General features: G+C 44.8%; 1 protein-coding gene and 1 long non-coding RNA gene across 5 annotated transcripts in view; one reads left to right on the top strand and one right to left on the bottom strand.

Annotated features, from left to right (window-relative positions):
- Window positions 1-12302, top strand: part of MOB3B (MOB kinase activator 3B) — a 90714-nt gene extending 78412 nt beyond the window's left edge. The window contains exon 5 of the mRNA XM_048050074.2: window positions 6928-12302. Within this exon, the coding sequence (XP_047906031.1) occupies window positions 6928-6957 (30 nt within the window). The 3' untranslated portion in view covers window positions 6958-12302. The remainder of the gene's footprint in view (window positions 1-6927) is intronic.
- A 2239-nt stretch (window positions 12303-14541) lies between these two features.
- LOC136788969 (uncharacterized) lies at window positions 14542-20597 on the bottom strand. 4 transcript variants are annotated; one of them, XR_010827632.1, is made up of 6 exons: window positions 18600-19126; window positions 18390-18505; window positions 16261-16411; window positions 15962-16096; window positions 15729-15866; window positions 14542-14695 (listed from the first exon to the last, which is right to left on the bottom strand). It is a non-coding gene; the product is annotated as an uncharacterized lncRNA (long non-coding RNA). The 4 variants fall into 4 exon arrangements; XR_010827631.1 differs by lacking the exons at window positions 18390-18505; window positions 18600-19126 and adding an exon at window positions 20468-20597 and having other exon boundaries at window positions 16257-16411; XR_010827629.1 differs by lacking the exons at window positions 18390-18505; window positions 18600-19126 and adding an exon at window positions 20468-20597.
- Between the last annotated feature and the right edge of the window lie 453 nt (window positions 20598-21050).

The following is a 21050-nucleotide window of genomic DNA, read 5'->3' as shown; positions in this document are numbered from 1 at the left end:
TCATTTCAGAGCAGTAGGCTGACTTACTACTTGTCTGGATATTATCCAGAAATAAATAAATAGTAGCTAAGTCAGCTTTAAAGTAGGCATTTCTTTCTTTCTTTCTGTTTTTTCTTTTTATTTTCTCCAGCTGTTTGCTGTAGTAAGAGTCCCTATTCAGGCAAGGCATGTCACTGCTTCTAACTAGCCATCAGTATCTTTTTTTTCCTTAAAAAAAAAGAATAACAAAAGACAAAGAAACCAAGCATTCCCTGCTGCCAGTCCCTTTTTTCCATTTCAACAAGATATGGTGATAATATGCAGCAGGATTTCTTTTACCCTGTACAAATTGCCAGAATTTCTCAACAAATGAATCTGATCTTTAAATGAAAAAGACATAAGTGATATCTGAAGAAATGCCATATTTGTTCCTCATCTCCTCCACTTCCTGCAAGAAATTACTGAAACAGATGAGAACATCAGGACTTAACGTTGCTGAAAAATAGAATTCTCAACTGTGGTGCTCGAAAACAGCAAAGTCACAAGATGCCCTGCAGTGCCAGAGTTTTTGAGTAGATCCTTTCTGGCATGCGTGTTTTTAATGACTATTTTTATCACCTCAGCTGCTTTGCTTACACTGAATCCAAACGTACAGCACTAAGAACAGGAAGGCTGAAGGGCAATCCTACTGACAGTTTTCTGCGTGTCAGTGATTCACCGGAGGTTTTGGTGTGGTTCTGTTTGGTGCTTCGCATTAGCCATTGTGCCATCTCGTGCTCTGACACAGTTCTGTCTATTTTGCGGTTACATAAATATATGTTTCTTTCGCTGGTGAGACACTGCATGAATCCTGTTTTAAAGTTTAGCTAATGAACGTAAATTATAGGCTGTTGAATAAAAAGGGCTTCTCCAAATTAGCCCACAGTTCCTGTTTTGTGATAAACAACAACGCGTTTGTACTTCAAAGAGATTTATTAATACCAGATTAAAAGAGTTAGGGTTAACAGTCTAGGATAAAGTGAGAACAGGAAACTTCAAAGGAGCTTGGTCTTCCAACTGTGTTCAGTCCTACAAAACATTAGAGGAGAAAATAACAATCAGTAGCATCCATTTGGTACTTCTGCAGTTCTTCCTTCACTTTTGTGTTACCAGAAACTCCCACGATATTGCCATAGTAGAAGAGGTATGACGGTCAAAAAATCCTTTCCATAATTATTTGGCACTCCAGATCAGGTATGATATGAAAAGGAAACCTGAAACTCTGTCTTTGATAATGGATAGATAAGCATCCCCTCTACTCTGCTCACATGTGAGCTTCCTGCCCGTGGATTTAGGCCCGTGTTTAAGTTGTTGGTTGAATCAGAGCCAGGATTGCTGGGTTGGAACCGCAGCTGGGCACCTTCCTTGGCCCCTTCTGGTGCCCTGTCGCAGATGGGAGGCAGGGTTGCAGGTCACACCCCACCACAGGGAAACTGTGGGGAATAACTGCAGGTAGAACCAGACGGTGGCAAAACTGTCCAGAATTGGATCAAATAGGTTTTTCCATCTATAATTGTAAAAAGTTGAAGAAAATGGGAAAATGTGTTTATTGTGCCATTGTAATAGATCTGTTAGCGTGCAAAATGATTTATGTGAAATACCTACCATATTGTAGGTTATAGTAGAGAACTGGTGTGTTCTGAAAAATAATTCTGCAAACTTTTATACTAAAGATAGTGTTACCATTTGCTTGCTCAGCCTGCATGACCTCAGTGCCAAGGGAAAGATACACAAAAACCAGCCGCAGAAGGAGGTTTGTTCCATTGTTACAGAGGAAACAAACATGCAGGAGGTGAAGGCACATCCTGGGAACAAGAGTTATTTAAGCAAGTCAGTCACCTAAGTGCACGTTGTGTGTATTGGCTGCCTGAACCGAACCCTACTGACAGGTACATTTCTCGGTGCAGTTTCCTAGTCCTGTTGCCACTTGCAGTTGGTTGATAAAGTGCCTTTGTCACCAGTGATAAGGGATTACATTTGCAGACAGGAATATTATCTGTGTCCTGCAAACGCTGCTGTACAAATTCAGGAGTGATCCACAAGGATTATCATCAGGCCATGCTTAGCTTTGAAATAGCTACCCTGGAACCAAGCAGATTGTGGGAGGGATTAACCTAGTCCTAAACATCATCATAATTGAGACTCATTCAAGGAAAAGAAGTTCTAACAAAGGAAATACCCAAATAATCAATTTGCCTGTTGGATAGCAATTACCGGCCTGTCATTTTTTTTCTGTTGGTATGCAGAGACAGTGGCAACTAAAAAAACTGTAAAATAACTTTGGAGAAAACAATTTGTAAATGAAGATTCAAGGCATGACTCTAAAAATGCCAAGAAAAAAGGAGTTTTGTAAATAACTTGTTACAAATATGGCTTTAGCATTCCTATCCGGGTTAATTAGCTGTCTGAATATAGATCAGTTGTGCAACGCTGGATCTTAGAGCGCGTGATCTGCGTTACTCTCAGCAAACAGCCTCCTTTGTGACCAGGATACTGAGACCTTTGTCTGCACAATGGTGGTTTGTCAGTTGTTGAAATCTTTGTGGGGAAAACCACAACAGCAAAAGTGGCAGAAGTCATGATCCGTGCTCGTTTCAGTGAGGGCAATTAGCGCACCAGTGGCATCCTCACAGGGTGATGTTGTTCATGCTGTTCACGTGTGTGAATTCACCCGCTCTCCCATCAGCTTTTGCAGACTGTGGATCCCCCTTGCTTCCATTAAATGCTTGTGCTGGGGTGACGTCTGGTTTTTTACGCCTTACATTTTGGCTACTCCAATTCTGACTCTTACATGCGTAGCAACACCATTTTCTTAGAAGAACATCATTCTTTGGTGGGGAACCCATCTTCATGTAGCCCATTCAGGTTTGTTCAGTGTGTCCCCACAGGTAGGTTTGTCCCACTGAGAAGAGATTTCTTCAGCTGCTCATGAACTCTGTCAGGTGGCAGATGGATTTTTTCCATCCCCTCTTCACTTAATTTGCAGGTGAACTGGGGAGCAGAAGTTAAAATAATTGTGTATAGATCTAAATGCTGAATGCATCTTTCATACTTATTAGGGTAGTGGTGAGGGGGAAGGATCAGACATCCACCAGAGATAAAGGATGTGTGTCGTCTTTTTCCTTTCTTCTGGGAAATCTTGTTGGAAAAGATTTTTTTTTCTTGTTTTGAAACTTTCTGAAAAGTAGTAAGGGAAGCATGGGTCTGTGAAAGCACAAATAGCAAGGAGGCAGGCAGGCTTCTGGTATTTACAGTCATTTCTTAGGGTAACCCCATCAGATGAGAGTATTTTAAGGTCTTGACAACAAATAGGAAATTACTTCTCTTTCAGTTACCTAGAAGTTAGTAATTTAGTGATAAATTCTCCTTAGTGGCTGGTCTCTGGGCATAGTCATCTCACAGATTGGGTCAAAGCTTTAATATCTGCTTTGTATTTTGGCTTTGAAAACACCACTCATTTCTGCCTTTGTTTTTTGAGTTAATTGTGTGGCCCAAAACTGGGAAAAGGAACGAGCCTGAATGAAATGGTACAGAGTAATACTCTGGAATTTCTGGTGATGGATTTTGAAAGGGAATTGCATCTGTTTTCACAAGCTCAGGTGTGGAGCTTTCTGTTAGTCTTGTTCTGGGTGTTTGGTCAGTACAGGCAGACTTTGAAAGTTTTAAATACCTTTAAAAATGCCTGCGTGTGCCTGTCCGTGTCTCTGGGCCTGATTCTCCAACTTGCTGCCTAGCCTGGACGTTTCATCCTCCAGTGGGGCTGGCTGTCCCTGTAGTGTCTGCCAGGCATTCAGCACTTTCAGTCTGCAGGCAGACCACAACCAGTTGCCCTTTTCCCAGTTTGGGAAGTACTCTTAACATGCTTTTGATGGGGAATTGTTAGCCAAGAGCGTACCTCTGAGCTTTTCCCCAATTAAAACGAACTGTTAGGTGTCAGAGAAGCACAGAGCTAGAAAGACTCAAGAAGCTCTGGAGAAGACCTGGAGAAGAGCCTTGAGCTCGTGCTGAAGGCAGTGCCCATCTCTGCTGCGCACCACCAGGACAGCTGAGGAGCCACATCTCTGGTGAAGTTTGCGAGGGACATAGCTGATTTAACTGGCATGGGGCTGTGTCGGTCTCCCTGGTACCTCCAAATTCCATGGGAGATTTTGGTGCAGCCTCTGTGCCAAGGGAGAGGCTGTCTGCTACAGTCTCTGGCTGCAAGAGGCCCCAGCACCAGGTTTGCTCCGTGAAAGGCTCCGCAGCCGGGCACCACCTCGCCTCTCTTTGCACCAGAATTTTGGCTGAGGCTAATTTGCCCTTTGCTGGCTTCATAATTATATCAGTCTTTCTGAAAAACAAACAAACAAAGAAACAAACAAAAAAACCCCAGCATTTTCTTTCCCTTTTGTAAATTCCTGTAAGGAAAAAAACAGCTAGAAGTAGGTCTCTCTCACAAAGCATTGACCAACTTACTGTTCATAGGGTCACAGGTTTTCTTTCTTTTTTTATTTTTTAAAGCATTTTCAGCTCATTGTCTGAAATAAGTAGAAACGTGCACATATGTACAGGAATGCAGTGTGACCGTGTTTGTATATTTCTGTGTCCTTCATTTACCTATGACAATCTAGATCAATATAGAAGAGGTTTCTGTGCATTAGAGATAATGATACTCTGTAGGTTTCAAGGATTTTCTGACTTGTAACTTTGAAGACCCTTTAAGCAGAAGCCGGGAGAAAACTTGCAAAGCCTTCTGCAGCAGTGTTGTTGTGACAGGGGTGGGTGGGGGAAATAGTAGCTGGGGGGACAACGGTGGACGTAGGGGACCATGAGTGTGATTGTATAACCAAGCAACATCACAGAAGTGAAGGGAGGGACAGGCATGGGCAGAACTTGTGTTACTGTAAGAGATAATTTCTGTCCCAACTGCAGAGCTCAGAGTGGCATCGTAGCTTCATGGGTTACGACACCCGGGCAGTGAAACTCGGAGGGGCAATTTATTGGTGCTGAAACATTTCAGACACTCACATAGCAAGCTGGTTTAAAGCACTCTAGTTTACAGATAACCCAGGCTCCTGCTCTTCCCTTTGCCTGGATACATTTACCCACGTCTCATCTCCTACCTCCGACGCTACTTTTTTATTTAGGAGTGGAAATGCATTTTGGGTGTTGAATGAGTTGCTTACAATGTTTTATTATTCCATTGAGAGGGGGAGCCTGCCTCCCACTGTTCCCGAAGGAGCATGGCCAGGTTTTTTACAGTGACCCTGGTACTGCTTTATCGTCCTGCTGCTTTCGCAGAGATAGATGCCGCTGCCTGCCCACAAGCAGATGCTGGGCAGCAGCTGCAGCAAGGAGCGGTGGTGCTGCATCACACAGACTATCTTCAGACAGGGGAAATAAAAGATTTTCCTGCAGAAGATGCTGCGCGAGCGGCAGTCCTTCCCCGAGCCATAGCAGAAAGCCTGGCACCACCGCGTGGAGGCAGCTGGGAGCACAGAGACACACTGCGGGTCCCGGCTGGCAAATACACCCCTGGGGACACTGCCGTGCCACAAAAACTCCCGGGTGGCAGAGCACATCCAACACCTAACATGAAAAGGGGACAGCCAATTTGCCTTTGTCACCTTTAACAAATGAGAGGGAGAATCAAGTACCCGTTTGGATTACTGTGTGGATCACTGTGGGTATTACAGATTACTCTATAAATCGCTGTACTAGTTGCATTGTCTTTATAGCAGCTGCAAATGACAATATCCCATTCTGTTACCTGCATGACAGCAAAATAACAGGTGATGTAAGATAGTCCATGAAACAACCAGAAATAAAAACCAATTAAAACTCTGGAAGGGGAAAGAAATCCTACAATTCCATTTTTTAAGTAATAAATTTTCTGCTATGCCCAGAGACTGCCAAGAAGGCCTTTACATTCGATTCTGATATAAATAACAAGTTATTCAAGCAAGCTAAGATTTTTAGAAACTTCTGCCAACTTGGTAAATCTAAATAGATTTTCCATAGGAAATGCTGTACAGGTCTAGAGACACTGTGAAAGAGGAGCCAAAGGTACAATCTGCATGGCCCCGCTGACCCGTAGGTGCTTCAGACCTTCAAGCCTGACCTCAGATCTGGGGCTTCTTTCCTTATTCCTACATCTTTTGCCAAAACCCATACAAAATAACGGACTTTTGATCTTAACATGCCCCTGTTCTCACAGAAGACTTGACCTTTGTTCAGAGCAAGACACATTTTCACCTCCAAATTCTGACAGGAAGTTAGAAGAGAACAGATCCATCTGATACTTCTTTCCAGCATTTCTGCTGACCAGCGTGAAGGATTGTATAGAATAGGATAGTCAGCTAGCAGACAGTGTGCATCAAAATGCCCGTAAATAAGTCAAATCAAATAAAATCCTATCATGGATCCCAGGCCCCAGTTCCTAATGCAGTCTGAATACTTCCAGATGCCATCATAGTCAAATTCCACAGCTCTGGTCGAGTCCTGGAAGAGCCTTGCCCTGTGTGTCCATGTGCAGGCAGAAATTATTGGGTAAAAATGTATCTCCACGTTTCCTGTTGGCTGCAGGTGCAGTGACAACAGTTGGAATCCTTTTTCTGACATTAAGTTAGAAGTTTTCTACCTCGGAGTACGTTTTCAGATGATTTATTCCTTTTGTGTGGGATGCAGCACCATTTATATTGCAGGGCTAGGGAATTAGTGAGGTATTAAAGCTGTCAACAGTGACAGAATGCAGCACGCTAATTGCCAATTACATTCATTGTCCTTGAAAGTGACAGAGAGGAGCAGAAGGATGGTGGCATATAAAACTAGGTGAGTTTGCACAGATGTCGAAATGGTAATTGGGAAGAGGAATATGCATACTTTACAACAAATGCCCTTTGCTATTTAATCCCCCTTCTTGTTTTACAGAAAGAGATGACAACCAGGATGTGTCACTAAAAAACACCCACTGAAGAAAAGCAAAGTCCAATTTTCGTCTTGCTGCAGAGTTCAAGAACATGACAGCCCTCACAGAATGAACCTGCTTGTTAATCCAGGAAAGCTGAGAAGTTGGGAACCACAGTTACTTTCACAAAAGCTTCCCACTGCTGTCCGTGTGCTTAACCCTGAATATGCTGCTAGAACCTCATCTGAGCAACATGGGTTAGTGAGAAAAAGAAGAATCAACTTCATATTAGTTTTAGCTCCTGTGTTAGGGATAAGAACCTCTTCAGCTACGAATGGTGACAGGCCATCTTCCTGCTGCTAAAGCTTTACTGAAATTTGGGCCCCTGGGCTGACCTCCAGATTCATTGTTTTAAAACAAGACTATTATTAGCTGCAATGTTGTTTTCTTTTTCTTTTGTTCCTTGGTATGTGCTTTGTTTCGTAAGCACGGCAGAATATCACGGCAGCCTGGAATCGCAGAAGACTCACATCCTTTCATGTCTTCCTCCCTTCACCACCACCCAAGGCTTGGCCACCATTCCCAAATTCCAGCGAGCCGTGACTTTCCAGCCCCGTCCGTTTGCTGATCAGATGGTTTGTGCTTGAGTGTGACTCATAGTGGGGTGACAGAGGGGCAGCCTCTGATCCCAGCTACATGAGTAGGAATCCAGATACAGCACTGCAGTGTTGATGTCTTGCCTTTGAATTCTTACTGTGATGGACAGGAAATCTGATTGGTGTTGCTGCATTACATAAAAAAGCAATTCAGTAGTCAGTGTTTTCATAAAATACCCTATGAAGTACACTGATCTGTCCTGTAATTGATGTCCTCCTATCCCCTTAGAGAAAGGACCCCACCCATTCACCTTAAAGTTTTATCTTTTCAGGGAGAAATAAATTTAATTTTGGTAACCAGGAGATAAAGATACAGTAAAGATGAGTAATATAACAGTCAGGGCAGGAGGGACTGAATGAAAATCTCTGTTGCGTCTAAACAGTGTCCAACTGTGTGGCTCCTTTCCCCACTGGAGTAATTCACATTTTTTTTCTGCACTTCCCAGTCCAACTTAATAACACATTGGTGGACAGCCTGGAAGGCTACATTGCAGTAAATCCAGTCTTCTATGTAAATATGCCCAATAAAAGGCTTTTTTTTTTTTTTTTTTTTAAGCAATCCTTAACAGATCGTAGGAGAGATTTAGCTGAATAAATGGGGATCAAGTGGAACACACCTATGTATTCTGTGCCTTCTAATGCATTTTGCACATTTTTGTTATAGTGAGAGATTACTCTTCCTTGATGAGTGCTGAACCCTGTTGCTGCCTTCCCCTCAAGTGTGTTGGTTTTGTTTATTTCTTCTGAGGCATTTTCAGAAGTAGATCTTGTAAAACATCCAGTGTCTGGGACATTTGAAATAGGGGTGTAGCAGAAATTAAGCATAACAGCAACCCTTTGCTAGCTCATGTTGTGGTGTATTCTGATCCACTTGCTTGCTTAAAACAGATCTTGTAAGTGTTGGTGATCACATCCTTGCTGGGACAAAGGGCCTTTGTCTGTGAACATCCCATGTAGCTAGGTGGAGACACTTCTGCATCTTTAGGACAACACAAGGAGCATTGTCCTTTGCTTTCAAGGGAGTGGGCTGGAGTGTCCTACCTCCTTCAGTGGTCTTTGCAATCAGGTTAATTCTCTAGGGACTGCAATACACATATAATTTCTGGGGTGCTGGCGCTCTTGCGGGATAAAACTAGCTTGTGGAATTCACTGCCGTAGCTACTGCTGAGCTTATCTGCTTCATTTTAATGACGGAGGATAAATGTGACTGTGGAAGAAGGCTTCACAGGACGTGTGGATGAGGACCACCTGGAGTTACAACATCAGTTACATGTGGCAGGGTTTCTCCTACCCTGCTGCGAAGAGCACGGTCACTGCCCTACTGCGCCTGAACTTCACTGCAGTCAGTCCCATCTAGTGATCCTATGGCTGGGCAGCACTGCCATGCTCTGTGCTAAAGACTAACGAAAAGATCAGAGCCACTACATAAATTGAAAAAGATAGTATTTTATGCATAAAATAATCTGCTCTTCATTCTGTTGTGCTACCTATCATGTGCTGTCTTCAGTCTAATTGCTGTAGTGCAGTCTGAAAACACAGCAGAGTTTGCTCCTAGTTGCTTTTAATTACTTCTAATAATCTTCTTGTAAATGTATTAATCTCAGTGTGTTTGCAAAACTGCTGGAATATTTTCCTTCTTCTAACACAGTCTTTCAGTTTCCTAAACCCTTGTGTTCTCTTCTGTGGTGAAGCATGTGTTGCGAGGCAAAGGAGGGAAACGCAGAGTGGAAGGACTCCTGAGGGACTTGTGTTGGACCTGGACAAAATTCCTGTGAGTCTCACTGAAAAGCCCTTTCAGCCCAGGAGCTGAACCAGCCACAGGACATGCTCGGTTTGGTTACTCGCTCTGGTGCTTTGCTCCAGCTTGTATTTTCCCCATGAGCCTGTAGCTATTGCAGTCAGCACCCGTGGTGTGGTGACGGGCACTGGCCCAAGCCCTGGCGCAGGAGGCAGGGGAGCAGCTTCCTGGCACCCTCCTCATTTCCCATCTGTGCCAGGCTAAGTGCAGGCTCATGTCTGGGCATCTCAGACCTGCCTGCTGCTGGAGAGACCGCGGAGAACGCAGGAGGCAGGCTGGAGTTTGCCAGGTGATGAAATAAACTTCCTGCACGTGGCGGGCTTGGGCCTTTGCCCAGCTGTCTCCCAACAAGCCCTGCCTTTGCTGCAGAGGTGTTGGGCCAAGGGCTCACCATCTCATGCCATCTCTCCCTTTCCTGTGCCTAGTATTTGATGTCCTGGCAGGAATGATGTCCAGAAGGTGGCATCGCTGCATGGCAGTGCCGTGTTCCCTTGTTTCCTCCTCCCCTGGAGGAGAGGGGCCGCACCCTGTTGGATCCAGATCTGACAGATTCTGGCTTCAGCAGCAATTTGCTCAGGGCCACATCCAGAGTCTTGTTTTGGTTGTTAATCACAGGTCCCGATGTATGCAATTCCTCAGGATATGTTTTGAGAGCCGTAGCTTAAATGTGATTGTATGCAAAGGCACTCATTTCGCCTACTGAGAAAATCTTTCTGCTTGATCTTACCAATTATACGTGTTCCTAACCATTCCCCAGCCTGTGTTTTAACAGCATTTTATGTGGTTCTGGGATTATGTTTTTTGTTTTGTTTGGTTTTGTTTTATTTTGTTTCTTTTACTCACCTTTCCAGTCTTTCAATTAGGTCTTTTTTTTTTTCCCTGCCTAAAAAAAAAATCTCTTGAGTCTGGCAGTTACCTTAAGAGATGTTGTTAGTGCTGAGCTTCAAGGCAATGTAATTGGGATCACTTTAATTGATTGAGGCCACAGCCAGCTTTACTTCAGAGTGTGAAAGGCTCCTGTGATACCAAAATTGCCTTCAGTGATTATAGACTTAATAGCCTTCATTGATTTGTCTCTGTAATAAGGGATTTTGTAATGAACTGTTGCTTTGTGTGAACATAGGTTAGTGCTACACTGCAGTGACAACGTAACTTGAAAAAGATCTTAACCTCTCCTGCGCTGTAGGAAGGATGGAGTCCCAGGGACTACTGGGGGGCTTTTTTTGCTGATAGCAGTGAAATTGATGATTTCCATTGGATTTGAGAGAAGGTGGGTACCTCTGGAAATGAGTTTTTGCCAAGAACTCAAGCTCTAAGCAGCAAAGCTTGCACCATACAAGGTGTTCAACTGTCCTGACTTGTTAATAACAGGGCAGGGAGACAGGAGACAAGCAGTTAATGTAACTCGGTGGGACCTACAGACAACTACTGAAGACAAGCAGAGACCTAAGGGGTGAACGCTGAACATCCTTGCAGCAATCATGCACAGGAAAATTCCCAGGGCTGTGTGGGAAGGACATGGGGGGAAAGGTGCCCTTGGTATCTGGGGAGCAAGTAGCCAGGTCGTTGTTAGCAATATCCTCTCAGGTCTTTGCTCTTACCAATGGGGATTCCAGGGTGTTTCCAGCTAAAGGTGGCCTTCTCTCAGCCAGAGAGATCTAGATGAAGGTCCAAGGTCTCCAGTTGCTTTCTCTCATAAATATGGAACAGGGTCTTCGCACCTTTGCACTTGGGTTGAATAAATTACACGTTCTGGAGCCACCCACAAAAGGCCATTCCTTCTGCTTCTTGTCATTCCTACATGTTCTTGGGGTTTCTGAAAATATCCTGGGTGTGAGGACTTAGAGCTGACCTTCTGCCTCTTAATTTTCTCTGTACCTCTCCAAGGATGCTGTTGTGTTGAAGATGAGCTTTCTCGCCTCCCTCTGCCTCCAGAAGGGATAGCTCTCACCTACGCTCTCTGAAGAGATACCACCATGGATTGGTTTTCCATTTTCTCTTCAGAAGAGCAGAAGCGGAGGACAGGAATTGCCTTCAAGCACTGCAAAACAGGATGCACTATGTATAAAACAGGAATATGTTTGCTACTATATGACATGCTTCAAGTCCTTTAGAAAGGGGATGACACTGGAGGATCAGATGTAGACAAGTGGACAGTGATCAGACATTTTTTTCCTATATCTTGGGAGAAATTAAAGGCATTTTTAAATAATTACACAAGTAGTTCCAAGGGCAAAGTAAGCCAAATCAGTAGTAAGAACCTGGTAGCGGTACACATTTAAATCCAAAATGATTAACCTTGATTTTTCTTGTATTTCATGCTAACGAGAAAAGCAGTGTTTTTCAGGGTTTTAATCAAATAAGCCTGAGCTCTTAAAAGTAGTTGTTTCTTTTCTGTTTTAATTAGTTTTCCCGTTTTAAAGACAGATACAACATAGTAAAGAGATACAATAGTATTCTCCCAGGGGAAAAGTAAACAACACACACAAAAAAACAACAACAAAAATAAAAATAATTACTTTTCCAGTCTAATGTGTGTCTGCGTGTGTGTGCGTGTGCATGTATGTTTTGGTGAGGATGTTGATGTGGAAGTATCGGTGTGTAAATAGGTACGTGTACACTCCCCACGCATTCCCACAGAATATGTATTTTTCTTTTGCTGTTTTTAAGGGGATATTTCTAACAAATAAGTGCTTAATTCCTTTTCCTCTTCATCAGTGCTGTTTGGTGTTTGAATATTTTTTAATGATGTCAGATGTGTCTTAGCCTCTTTTTGTTCTGCTTGTTGTTAAATGGGGATTCAGCTGTGTGAGAAGAGAGACCAACGCTAACTGCTATAGTCATTAAAAGAAAAGGACACCGTGAAAGACTGCTTTTCAAATCAATCCTGGTAGATGAAGCTATAAAATCCAAATATCACAAATAAAAGAAACATAATCTCGCAGGAGTGTTGTGAAGTTGTTTGGAATCTTAATTCTCTGGGAAGGAAAATGCCAGTGTTTTCCATGCTGCAGAGTGAAATTTCTTGATAGACTCATGTGCCTGTGTGCTGTACGGGAGCATATCTGCAGGGGGAGCGGAGTTGGGGCACCTGTGGTGCTGCAGGGAGATGGGAGAGCAGGAGCTGGGCATGGGTCAGTTATGGAGCTGGAGGGGAGCAGTGAGGCGAGGGAGAAGGAACTGGGGTCAGTAGTGGCTTTGGGATAGGCAGAGACAGCCCACAAGAGAAGACCTGAAACCAGACTTGGGGTGAGGAGCTCTCTTTGGGCTCCTCTTTGGGGAGATGAGTGTTAGGATGCTAGGATGGGTGGAGTAATTGGAAAACAGGAGGCCCGTGGAGTTTAATAAAAGGAGAAGCAGAGCCCTGCAGCGGGGGACAGGATGGGGCCACCCAGCTGGGCAGCAGCCTGGCAGAGCAGGGCCTGGGGGTCCTGGTGGACACCAAGCTTACCATGACCCATCCACCATCCCCAGCGGCAAAGAAGGCCAAGGCCTCTGGGGCTGCAGTAGCAGGAGCAGGAGTGAAGCAGCAGGGGAGAGTGCAGGCTGGCTGCCTCTTACACTGGAGAAGTTGGGTCAGCTGTGTCTTCTGCTGTCACTGGGATGGCGTGGCATTGTCTGCTGCTGCACAATGCGGTGGCGAAGCAGGATTCGGCCTTCCCTGCTGTACGCACTGCTCTGTGCAGCTCCCAGGGCCAGCATAAAGCAGCAGCGAGGGAAAACAAACAGGAGATGCCATGGAAGACAGAGAGCTCTGCATGATTGAAAAGGTGGTTCTCACATGCGGCAGATGAACCTCATGATTTGAGCCCTTGCGTTGCATTTAATAGATCACAGCAATTTAGAGCAATTTGAGTTAATTGGCTGGTAATCCGAAGGTGTCACACGCCGGGTGCATGTGTTTGCATGGCACCATTATCAGCAGAGTAAAAGCCGCATGTTGCTCACGTCCCTGAAAACCATGCACCATGTAATTATCAACCATTCAGTAATAAATACGACACAAGGAGTGGCAGCGGTTAGGAGGGGAGGTGGCATCTCGTTGCAGAAGCAGTAAATCAAGCCACTCTCCTGCTGTAAGAAGAATTACATCACAGTCTAGCAGCCTTTTGCTGCAATGGCGTGCATTTCTCTCACAGTCTTTTGGTCTCTCCTGGGCTCAGGAGGTAGAAATCAGACGTTTTCACAAATTGTTCTGTTCTGATTCCTGCCGATGAGTGGTTATTGAAATAAATGAATTTGCAATTTATGCTGTGCTAATGGAAAGAGAGAATCACCTGCTTTTGACTTCACTGGATGAGAGTTTATCTTAGTGAATGATCAGAGAAACACACAAACCATGCAGTCTCGTAATTCTCACACTTCACACACTTGAGGTGGCTTCAGCAGCACACATCTGTCAGATCTGCACAATTAGGCCTAAGAAAAAGTCACCTGGTCTCCCATTTGCCAGCATAAAACTGTGTTAATGCCATGCCCAATTAACCTGCCTGCTTGCTTAATTTTTAGGTAGTCACAACATGATCAAGCACAAGGAGAGAAATGACATTTATTAGTTTACAAACTCTTTGGGGATTTAAATAAATAAATAAATAACCACAAAACAACAAAACCTTGAAAATGTAATGCATGGCATTTATCCTTCTCAAACTTGCTGCTGTTACAGTGAGTTTTCAAGCTGATGCATGAAGCCTTGGAAGCAGAGCTGGTATTCATAGCAGATGACAGTAACAGGTCATCTTTTGTTATCGTCTCCTGCGCTAGATTTTCCTTGCAGCCCCGGATAGATACAGCAATGGGGAGAGAAGGCTGGGCCCTCCAGGAGGGTGTCAGTGCTCAACTCCGTAGATCTTTTGGAGAAGTCGAACACCTGTCTGCTGTAAGGTGGCTGTATGGGGACACTGCATTTGGTTTAGCACAAAAAACAGAGTGTAATGTGTGGCAGAAACAAGGGGAGCTGAGATGGGGGATGAGGGAGTGGATTTCTGGCTGACCTTGGCCCTGGGGGAGTAGGGAAAATGTGCCTCTTCCCTAAGTGTTTTTTTTTTTTTTTTAATTTTCCCCTCAATTCCCAGGTCAGTAATCAAGAGCTCACATTGACTGGCAATAATATATGACATAGCTTGTCATAAAGCCGCTGTCTGCATGCTATGAGACAAGAAGTGGGTACAAGACTACTCCATGATGCCTCGTGAAGGCAGAGCCCCGGCTGTAAGAGCAGCGATAGATTCCAGGTCCCACTTCTCACTTACTATGCATGCGATGCTACAGGTTGGGTGAATCTCTTTTGTCCTCTCAAATACAGAGCCACACTGGTGCTCCTTGCTGACATTGGCTCTGGATTTAAAAAAAAAAAAAAAAAAAAGAAAGAAAAATACTTGCTGCCAAGAGCTCCGCAGTGTCTCTGCACCTCCCCTGAGGGAGGTACCCCCCCCCGTGGTGGCCCTGCCTTCCCTCCTGCCCCTGTGGCTTGAGCACTGAGCACCGGGCAGCCGCTGGCTCCACGACTGGCACAGTTTCTGCAGCTGGCACCGGCCAGGCCCCGGGCAGCCAAGGACCCAATAAGCCGGGCCAGCTGGGGAGCCGCCGTGCCACCGGCTGGCACACACTGGCCCCGAGGAGCTGGCCCTGCCAGCTCACGCTTCTTTTAGCTGTGTTTGTGTGTCAGGCTCCAGGGACACCCCCCTTTCCTCCCTTATTTTTTTGTATTCTTTCTTCCCTCACCCACTTCTGTTTCCATTTTTTTTTTTTAATTCCTGAGGTCATTCTCTAGTGTTAGATTCCCCACCTGTGGTAAAATGTTTTTTGGGGTCCTGAGACTTTCCTCATTCACTTCGTGTACTCCTTTCCCGTCCTGATGACTTTTCATTTCTTTCCGTTTGTTTTTGACTGCTTTGGCTTCCTGGCTACAGCACCATGTTGGCCTTGGGTGCCGATTTTGTGCCTTTGGACTGTGCCATGCCCCGAGGGCCACACTGACTGCTTTGTGGTGCTCAGGTCTCTGCCCTGAGTGGCAGTAATCCCCTCGGGGGTAACTGCGAGGTGCAGCCAGGTGCCCTGGTCTAGCAGCAGTCGGCACCAGGGCCGTCATACGGCCCTCACTTCTATTTGGGGCTGGAGACCTCCTCTGGAACTTGTGGCCAGCCCAAATATTCTGCCTTTCGTATACCAGGTGCTCTGCAGATGTGCACATTGTGGTGGATTAGGAGAAAGTGGTGCTCCAGGGGCATGGGGTGCTATGCCCTGGCCTGTGTACAGCAGTGGTGTCCCCGTGGGGCGATGGTTGGGCCCTGCGTTCTCCCAGATGCTCGCCCAGCTAGGCCAGCAGGCGAGAAGTGGGACTGCAGGGAGACGATGGCAGGGTTCCCACCTCAAACGACCTAAAAGATGACCAGGAGCTGTGGCAAAGCTGCTCTTCCAGCCTGACGCAGCATTACGTTGCTGTTAGCTCACATTTCACAAGCTGACTTCGTCGGATGCACCCACATGAAACATCTTTTACACCACTCTGTGAGAAAAAGATGAATTCCTAAATACAGAGTGCAGCAGCAGAGAAGAAACACAACTTAGCAAAGAAAACAAGACATAATGGGTGTACTCAACAGGCCTGGAGAACGGTATCAAAAGTCAGCTTGTTCTCCGTTTTTGGCACCCTCACTTCAGGTGCTGGGAAACTCCGTGGGTTCAGGTTGTCACTTCTGATGCACTTCTGCAAGTTGTAACAGGTCAAACTGGTCTCTGAAATGAGATTAAACCACTGGAACAAAAACATACCTGAAATTGCACGTGAATTTAACCAAATGTCTGAAAATCTCTGTAAAGCAAGTGGTATAGTAAGCCTTACTTCAGCAGTTTACTCATTAAACAGATTGGAATAACAAGTGGGACTAATTCTTACTGACATTTCCTCTTCGTAGCTTTCAGATGGCTCTGCAGGATTCGTAGTGGGCCTGCTACATTCATTCAAAACGCTCCAGTTTCCCAGCAGGTTGGCTGTTCCCCGAGGCTTGCATCAGATCCAGACAGGGTTTGTTGTGCACCACCTTCAGAAGGCTGAAAAAGCTTCTGTTTTTGTTAAAAGAAATGAGAGAGGTATAGAGCAGCACAACCAGCACCGCAAGTGAGGGAGGGAGAAAGATTTGTGCTTCATCCAATGAAAGAAAGAAGGATTATAAAGTGGGAGATTTATCTTCTCCTTGTGAAACAACCGGTAAGTGTTACCTCCTGCTCTGAGCCTACGGTGATGTGGAAAAAGATGAGGAAATGTTGAAATCATGTTGGTTTTTTTTTTCAGCAGGTTGAAGTTATCAAGCCTTTTCCTTAGTTGTCAACCCCCTGGTCATAAGAGCAAATTCCTAAAACCCTGCTCAGAGTAAACCTTTGGCAAGGTATCAGCATGCTAGAAATGGCACTGGAGCTGCCAGTGCTCAAGGCTGCTGTGCAATCACTAGTTTGCTTTTCAGTTTTGAGATGAAAAGTTATATTTCTTTCAAAGTGAAATGCAACACAATTCTATTGGCAGATTTTAACTAGAAATCTAATTATCTGATTGATGAGCAAAATGAAATAGACTTAAGAGTTTTCTAAGCAGTTAGTATGAAACTCCCCACATTATATTTCGTTCTGGGGTTTTGATTCATTTGTTTTTGTTAGAACCTCCTCTGGCACTTGTTTTGGGAAAGATCAAGTGAGGAAATAATAGAAAATGATCTAATTTGGGCCAAGAACACCCTCCAGGGGCAGGAGGTGTTCACCAGCTGTAGTGAACACTCATCTGGGCCCCTTCTGGAGCACTCAAGGAGGGTAAAGAGACAAAGAGCTGGTCCTAAATAGAACATATTTTTATGTGTAGGAAGTAATGCGTTTTCAAAGGCCGTGACATAAATTTAAGAGGCTGGAGCTCATTAACTTTGATCTTGTAGCAGTGCTTATTCATTAAAATGACAGGCAGTGTAATTATTTCCTGAAAGATGAAAATAGAAGAGAATCTGTGATCTATGGTTAAGTGAGAAAAGTACGGAATAAGACAATTAGGTTGTTGCTAACCAATTGCAGGAGAGCCAAGAACAAACATGCTGAAATTAAACATGTTTTACATTATATGTGTAATACAGATATACATGTGTCTCCTTCTCCATAAGAAAGCAAGATGCATATGTAACATCCACCTGGATTTAATTTTAATGTCCCGTGGTTAATGCTAGAAGATGGCTTAGGCTATATATATGAGCTAATGTCAGTTCTGAAAATATTTTTGGACATTTCTAAGTAAGGGGAGATCTAAATCTTCTCTGCTACCTCTAGCAGAGACCTATGCTGTGCGACTTCTGCTTTTGACACCTGTCCCTACTGCAAGAAAATGAAAGGTAGCTCAGAATGCACGGCGTGGGGCCCAGGCTGCCATTTATTGATCAGCCAGCACAGTGACTTGGCTGGCCTCAGTACTCCAGCTGTACTACTGCAGTAATTAGTACATGCTGCACGTAGAAGTACCATGGTAGGTCAGATGAACTGCAACATTGCCTATGCTTGTACTCCAGCACATCAGAAATTTAAACATCAGTGAAGATGTAAGAATTATAGTTCTGTTTTTGCAGTGGAAAATTCCACTAACCCTGAATTTTCAAAGGTGATTGCAGAGGCATAATGGTGTGGGGTGTGTTAAGCAGATAAGGGGGCAGGGGAAGGTCCCACTGTCCCGAAATGAGGAGGATGGCTAAGAAAAAAAAAACAAGCAGTGATGGAGTCAGCAAGAACAAGAAGCTATGAAATCATGGGCCCCTCCAATAAAAAAAAAAAAAAAAAAAGAGAGACAGTTGGTCGTTGGTCAAATAAAGCTTTACATACAGGGCATAGTAACAAGTGTCAGGTAGGTTGTGAACCTGTAGTACTCAGCCAGGGAGGAAACGGGAGGAATCAAGTGTCACGCAGTAGGGAATATAGGGCTACGCTGCACTTCTGTGCATTCCTGCTTGCAGGATGCCCACTACTGCAATCATGAATAAAAATGATAATTCACTGAGATCCTCACCTGAGCCTGTGCTTTTGGCTGCAGATTATTCCTCACAGGGATGCTTGTCCAGATATTTTACCATGCATTTGCAGAAGACAGTATGCTCCAGGTCCCCCTGGCAGCATCCCTGGTGTCTACATGGGACGAGAGGGAGGCTGCTGGTCCAAGTGCTAGACAAACAGCAGCAATCCCTCCACAATGTCCAAGGCCTGGCAAGGAGCAGCCTACCTCCACAGCAGGTCAGGTCACCAGGTGGGACGCTTGTCCCTGCAGCAGGAGCTCCCTACTAGAAACACTTGCTGCTTCCTCCTGGTGCTGCTGCAAGGCTCCGGCACTGTGGGCTTGATGATTTTGTTGGACACAGCTCCTAGACCCTCCACTGCTGCCAGGACATTGAACATGATCCGTAGCTGCAGCTCTACAGGTGGAGCAGGAATGAGCCTCCTGGTGCAAGAAGTCACCAGCTCCCAGCCTTCAGCACTGAAGGAGCCACCATTCCCCAGCCCGATGAGCACTAACTCCTCTGGGACAGCTGGCTGCTCAGACTTTTGTTTGGAGATGGTCCTGTCAAGCTCTTTCTCATTGGATCTGGAACTGCAGAGCCTGCTGACCTTCTCCTTCAGCTCCTTACTTGGAACAGAGGTTCTCCACCAGCACACACCTCCTGCGAGTGAAGGCAACGCTGCCCCAAACAGCAAGGCTCTGGAGCTGGATACCTGCATTTTGCCTCATTTTGTTAGCTCAGCTCTGAGCTCTGAATCACATTTGCTCATGTCTTGCAGCACAAATTTCCTGGTAGCTCTTGACGTTGACTTGTCAGTCAATCACTTGTAGGCTGCTTTGGATATGAATCCTAATTTTTTCCTGTAACTGTGCTATGCTCAATCATAGGGCTGCCATTCTGTTTAACTCAAAATTCTTGCAAACAGGTTTGTGGGCTGTCGGTAATGACTGTGCAGGGAATTATCTCATAAAAGTCTCCTCCGTGTTACTCCTCTCAGCTGTAGAGGGTGATATGTCACCTGAATACAGTCTAGCTGGGAGAACGCTTGAACTTCTCTGTGTCTCCAGAAAGCAAAGCTCTTCTCCCTGAGGTCTTTCACCAACAAGGGCTCACGTGCTCACGTCAAAATGCAAATTTTAAAAATTAGTGACTGTTTCCCTCGGAAATGAGTGTTTCTAGGAAGGGCGATGGCGCTCTAAGATCATAGTTCATTTTACTCAGCTGTGAACTGCCAAAGCTGCACGCTGGGACCTGTATGTGCCACACCACAAATGCTGTTCCTTCCAGTCTTTGAATTATTCCATCAACTTTAAAACTCTTTCTTACATGGATAACGTGGGTCAGCAGTAAACCACTTTGTGTGAGTGCTGATTAAAAAAGCATTCACTAAATACGGACGTATTTTTCTAGTGTAATCATGTTGTTTTCAGCCTTTGCTTTTTCCTCCACATTCTTCTGCAAGACTCTTTCCCCGACTCTTTCTTATTTTTTCATTTACCATTGTAAAAACCGAGTGACGTTTCTTTCTGTAGTCAGCAGAGGGAGCTTTGTCACTTATGCTTTTTAGGCCGGCTCTGTGCTCGTGTGAAGAACTACAGTTCTGCTAGCAGAGGGCAGGGACGTCGCTCACGTAAGTAAAGCACCGAAGCCAGGCAAAGATCATAGGGTTTTGTGCTTTGAATTGACTTTTTCATCTTTTTTGGGCTGTTTTGTCTTTTAGTTCACATAAGTTAGATTCTCATGCCCTAACATTTCTTTAAGATTCTGGCACAGTGACAGTCACATAAGAAGTTTGACAGATATTGGAAGATCAAGACCTTTCATAGGTTTTTAATCTGTTTATAATTAGTCACAACAAATATTCCTCGAAGGCTGCGATCTGTTCTATCTAAACAAAGAACATTGTGTTTTGAAGCAACAGAGTCTTCAATGAGTATGGACAAAAATGTTATCATTGTAAACATGCATTTGTAACAGTTATAACATGATATAATCATTAAGGTTGGAAAGGACCTCCAAGATCATCTGGTCCAACCGCTCCCCTACCACCAATATCACCCACTAAACCATGTCCCTAAGCACGACGTCCAACCTCAGCAAGGAGTTAGAGCGGAGATTTCCATCCTTGCACGCCCACAGGGCCCTCTGCGCGTGTCTGAGGGAGGAACAAGTGTGATGTCTCCAGGACGTGCCATCCTCCCCACCGTGTCCCCTGAGGATTCTCTGTCCAGCCAGGCTCTGGGGACAATGGTGACATCACAGTCCAGGAGGTGGCCGGAGACAGCAGCCACAGGGACTATAAGAACCCCTGGGAAAGCAGCACTGTTTCTGCTATAAAAGTCACGTAGCTCATCTTTGTATCCCTCCTAACCTCAGCAAGGATGACCGGCAAGGATGACAGACAATTTACTGTACCTTCTGTTGGTATGTACCAATCAAAACCCGTTTCTGGTAAAAGGGATTACCTCAGATACCATTGAAGTGATGTAGTTCTCCAAGAAATGCCAACTAACAATACGGCGTAGCAGTCTTGATGGGTTTTGGACACAGAGAACTAGGAATATGCAGAATCAATGGTTCCACAGATAACTTAAGACACCCCTCTCTCCTCATAGATGAAAAAATGAGTTTTAATGAAACTCAAAATACAAACTAGTTAGTAACTCAAAATACTA

Source organism: Anser cygnoides, chromosome Z (assembly GCF_040182565.1).
Source record: "Anser cygnoides isolate HZ-2024a breed goose chromosome Z, Taihu_goose_T2T_genome, whole genome shotgun sequence".
NCBI classification, from domain to species: Eukaryota; Metazoa; Chordata; class Aves; order Anseriformes; family Anatidae; genus Anser; species Anser cygnoides.
This window is presented reverse-complemented; position numbering and strand designations above follow the sequence as displayed.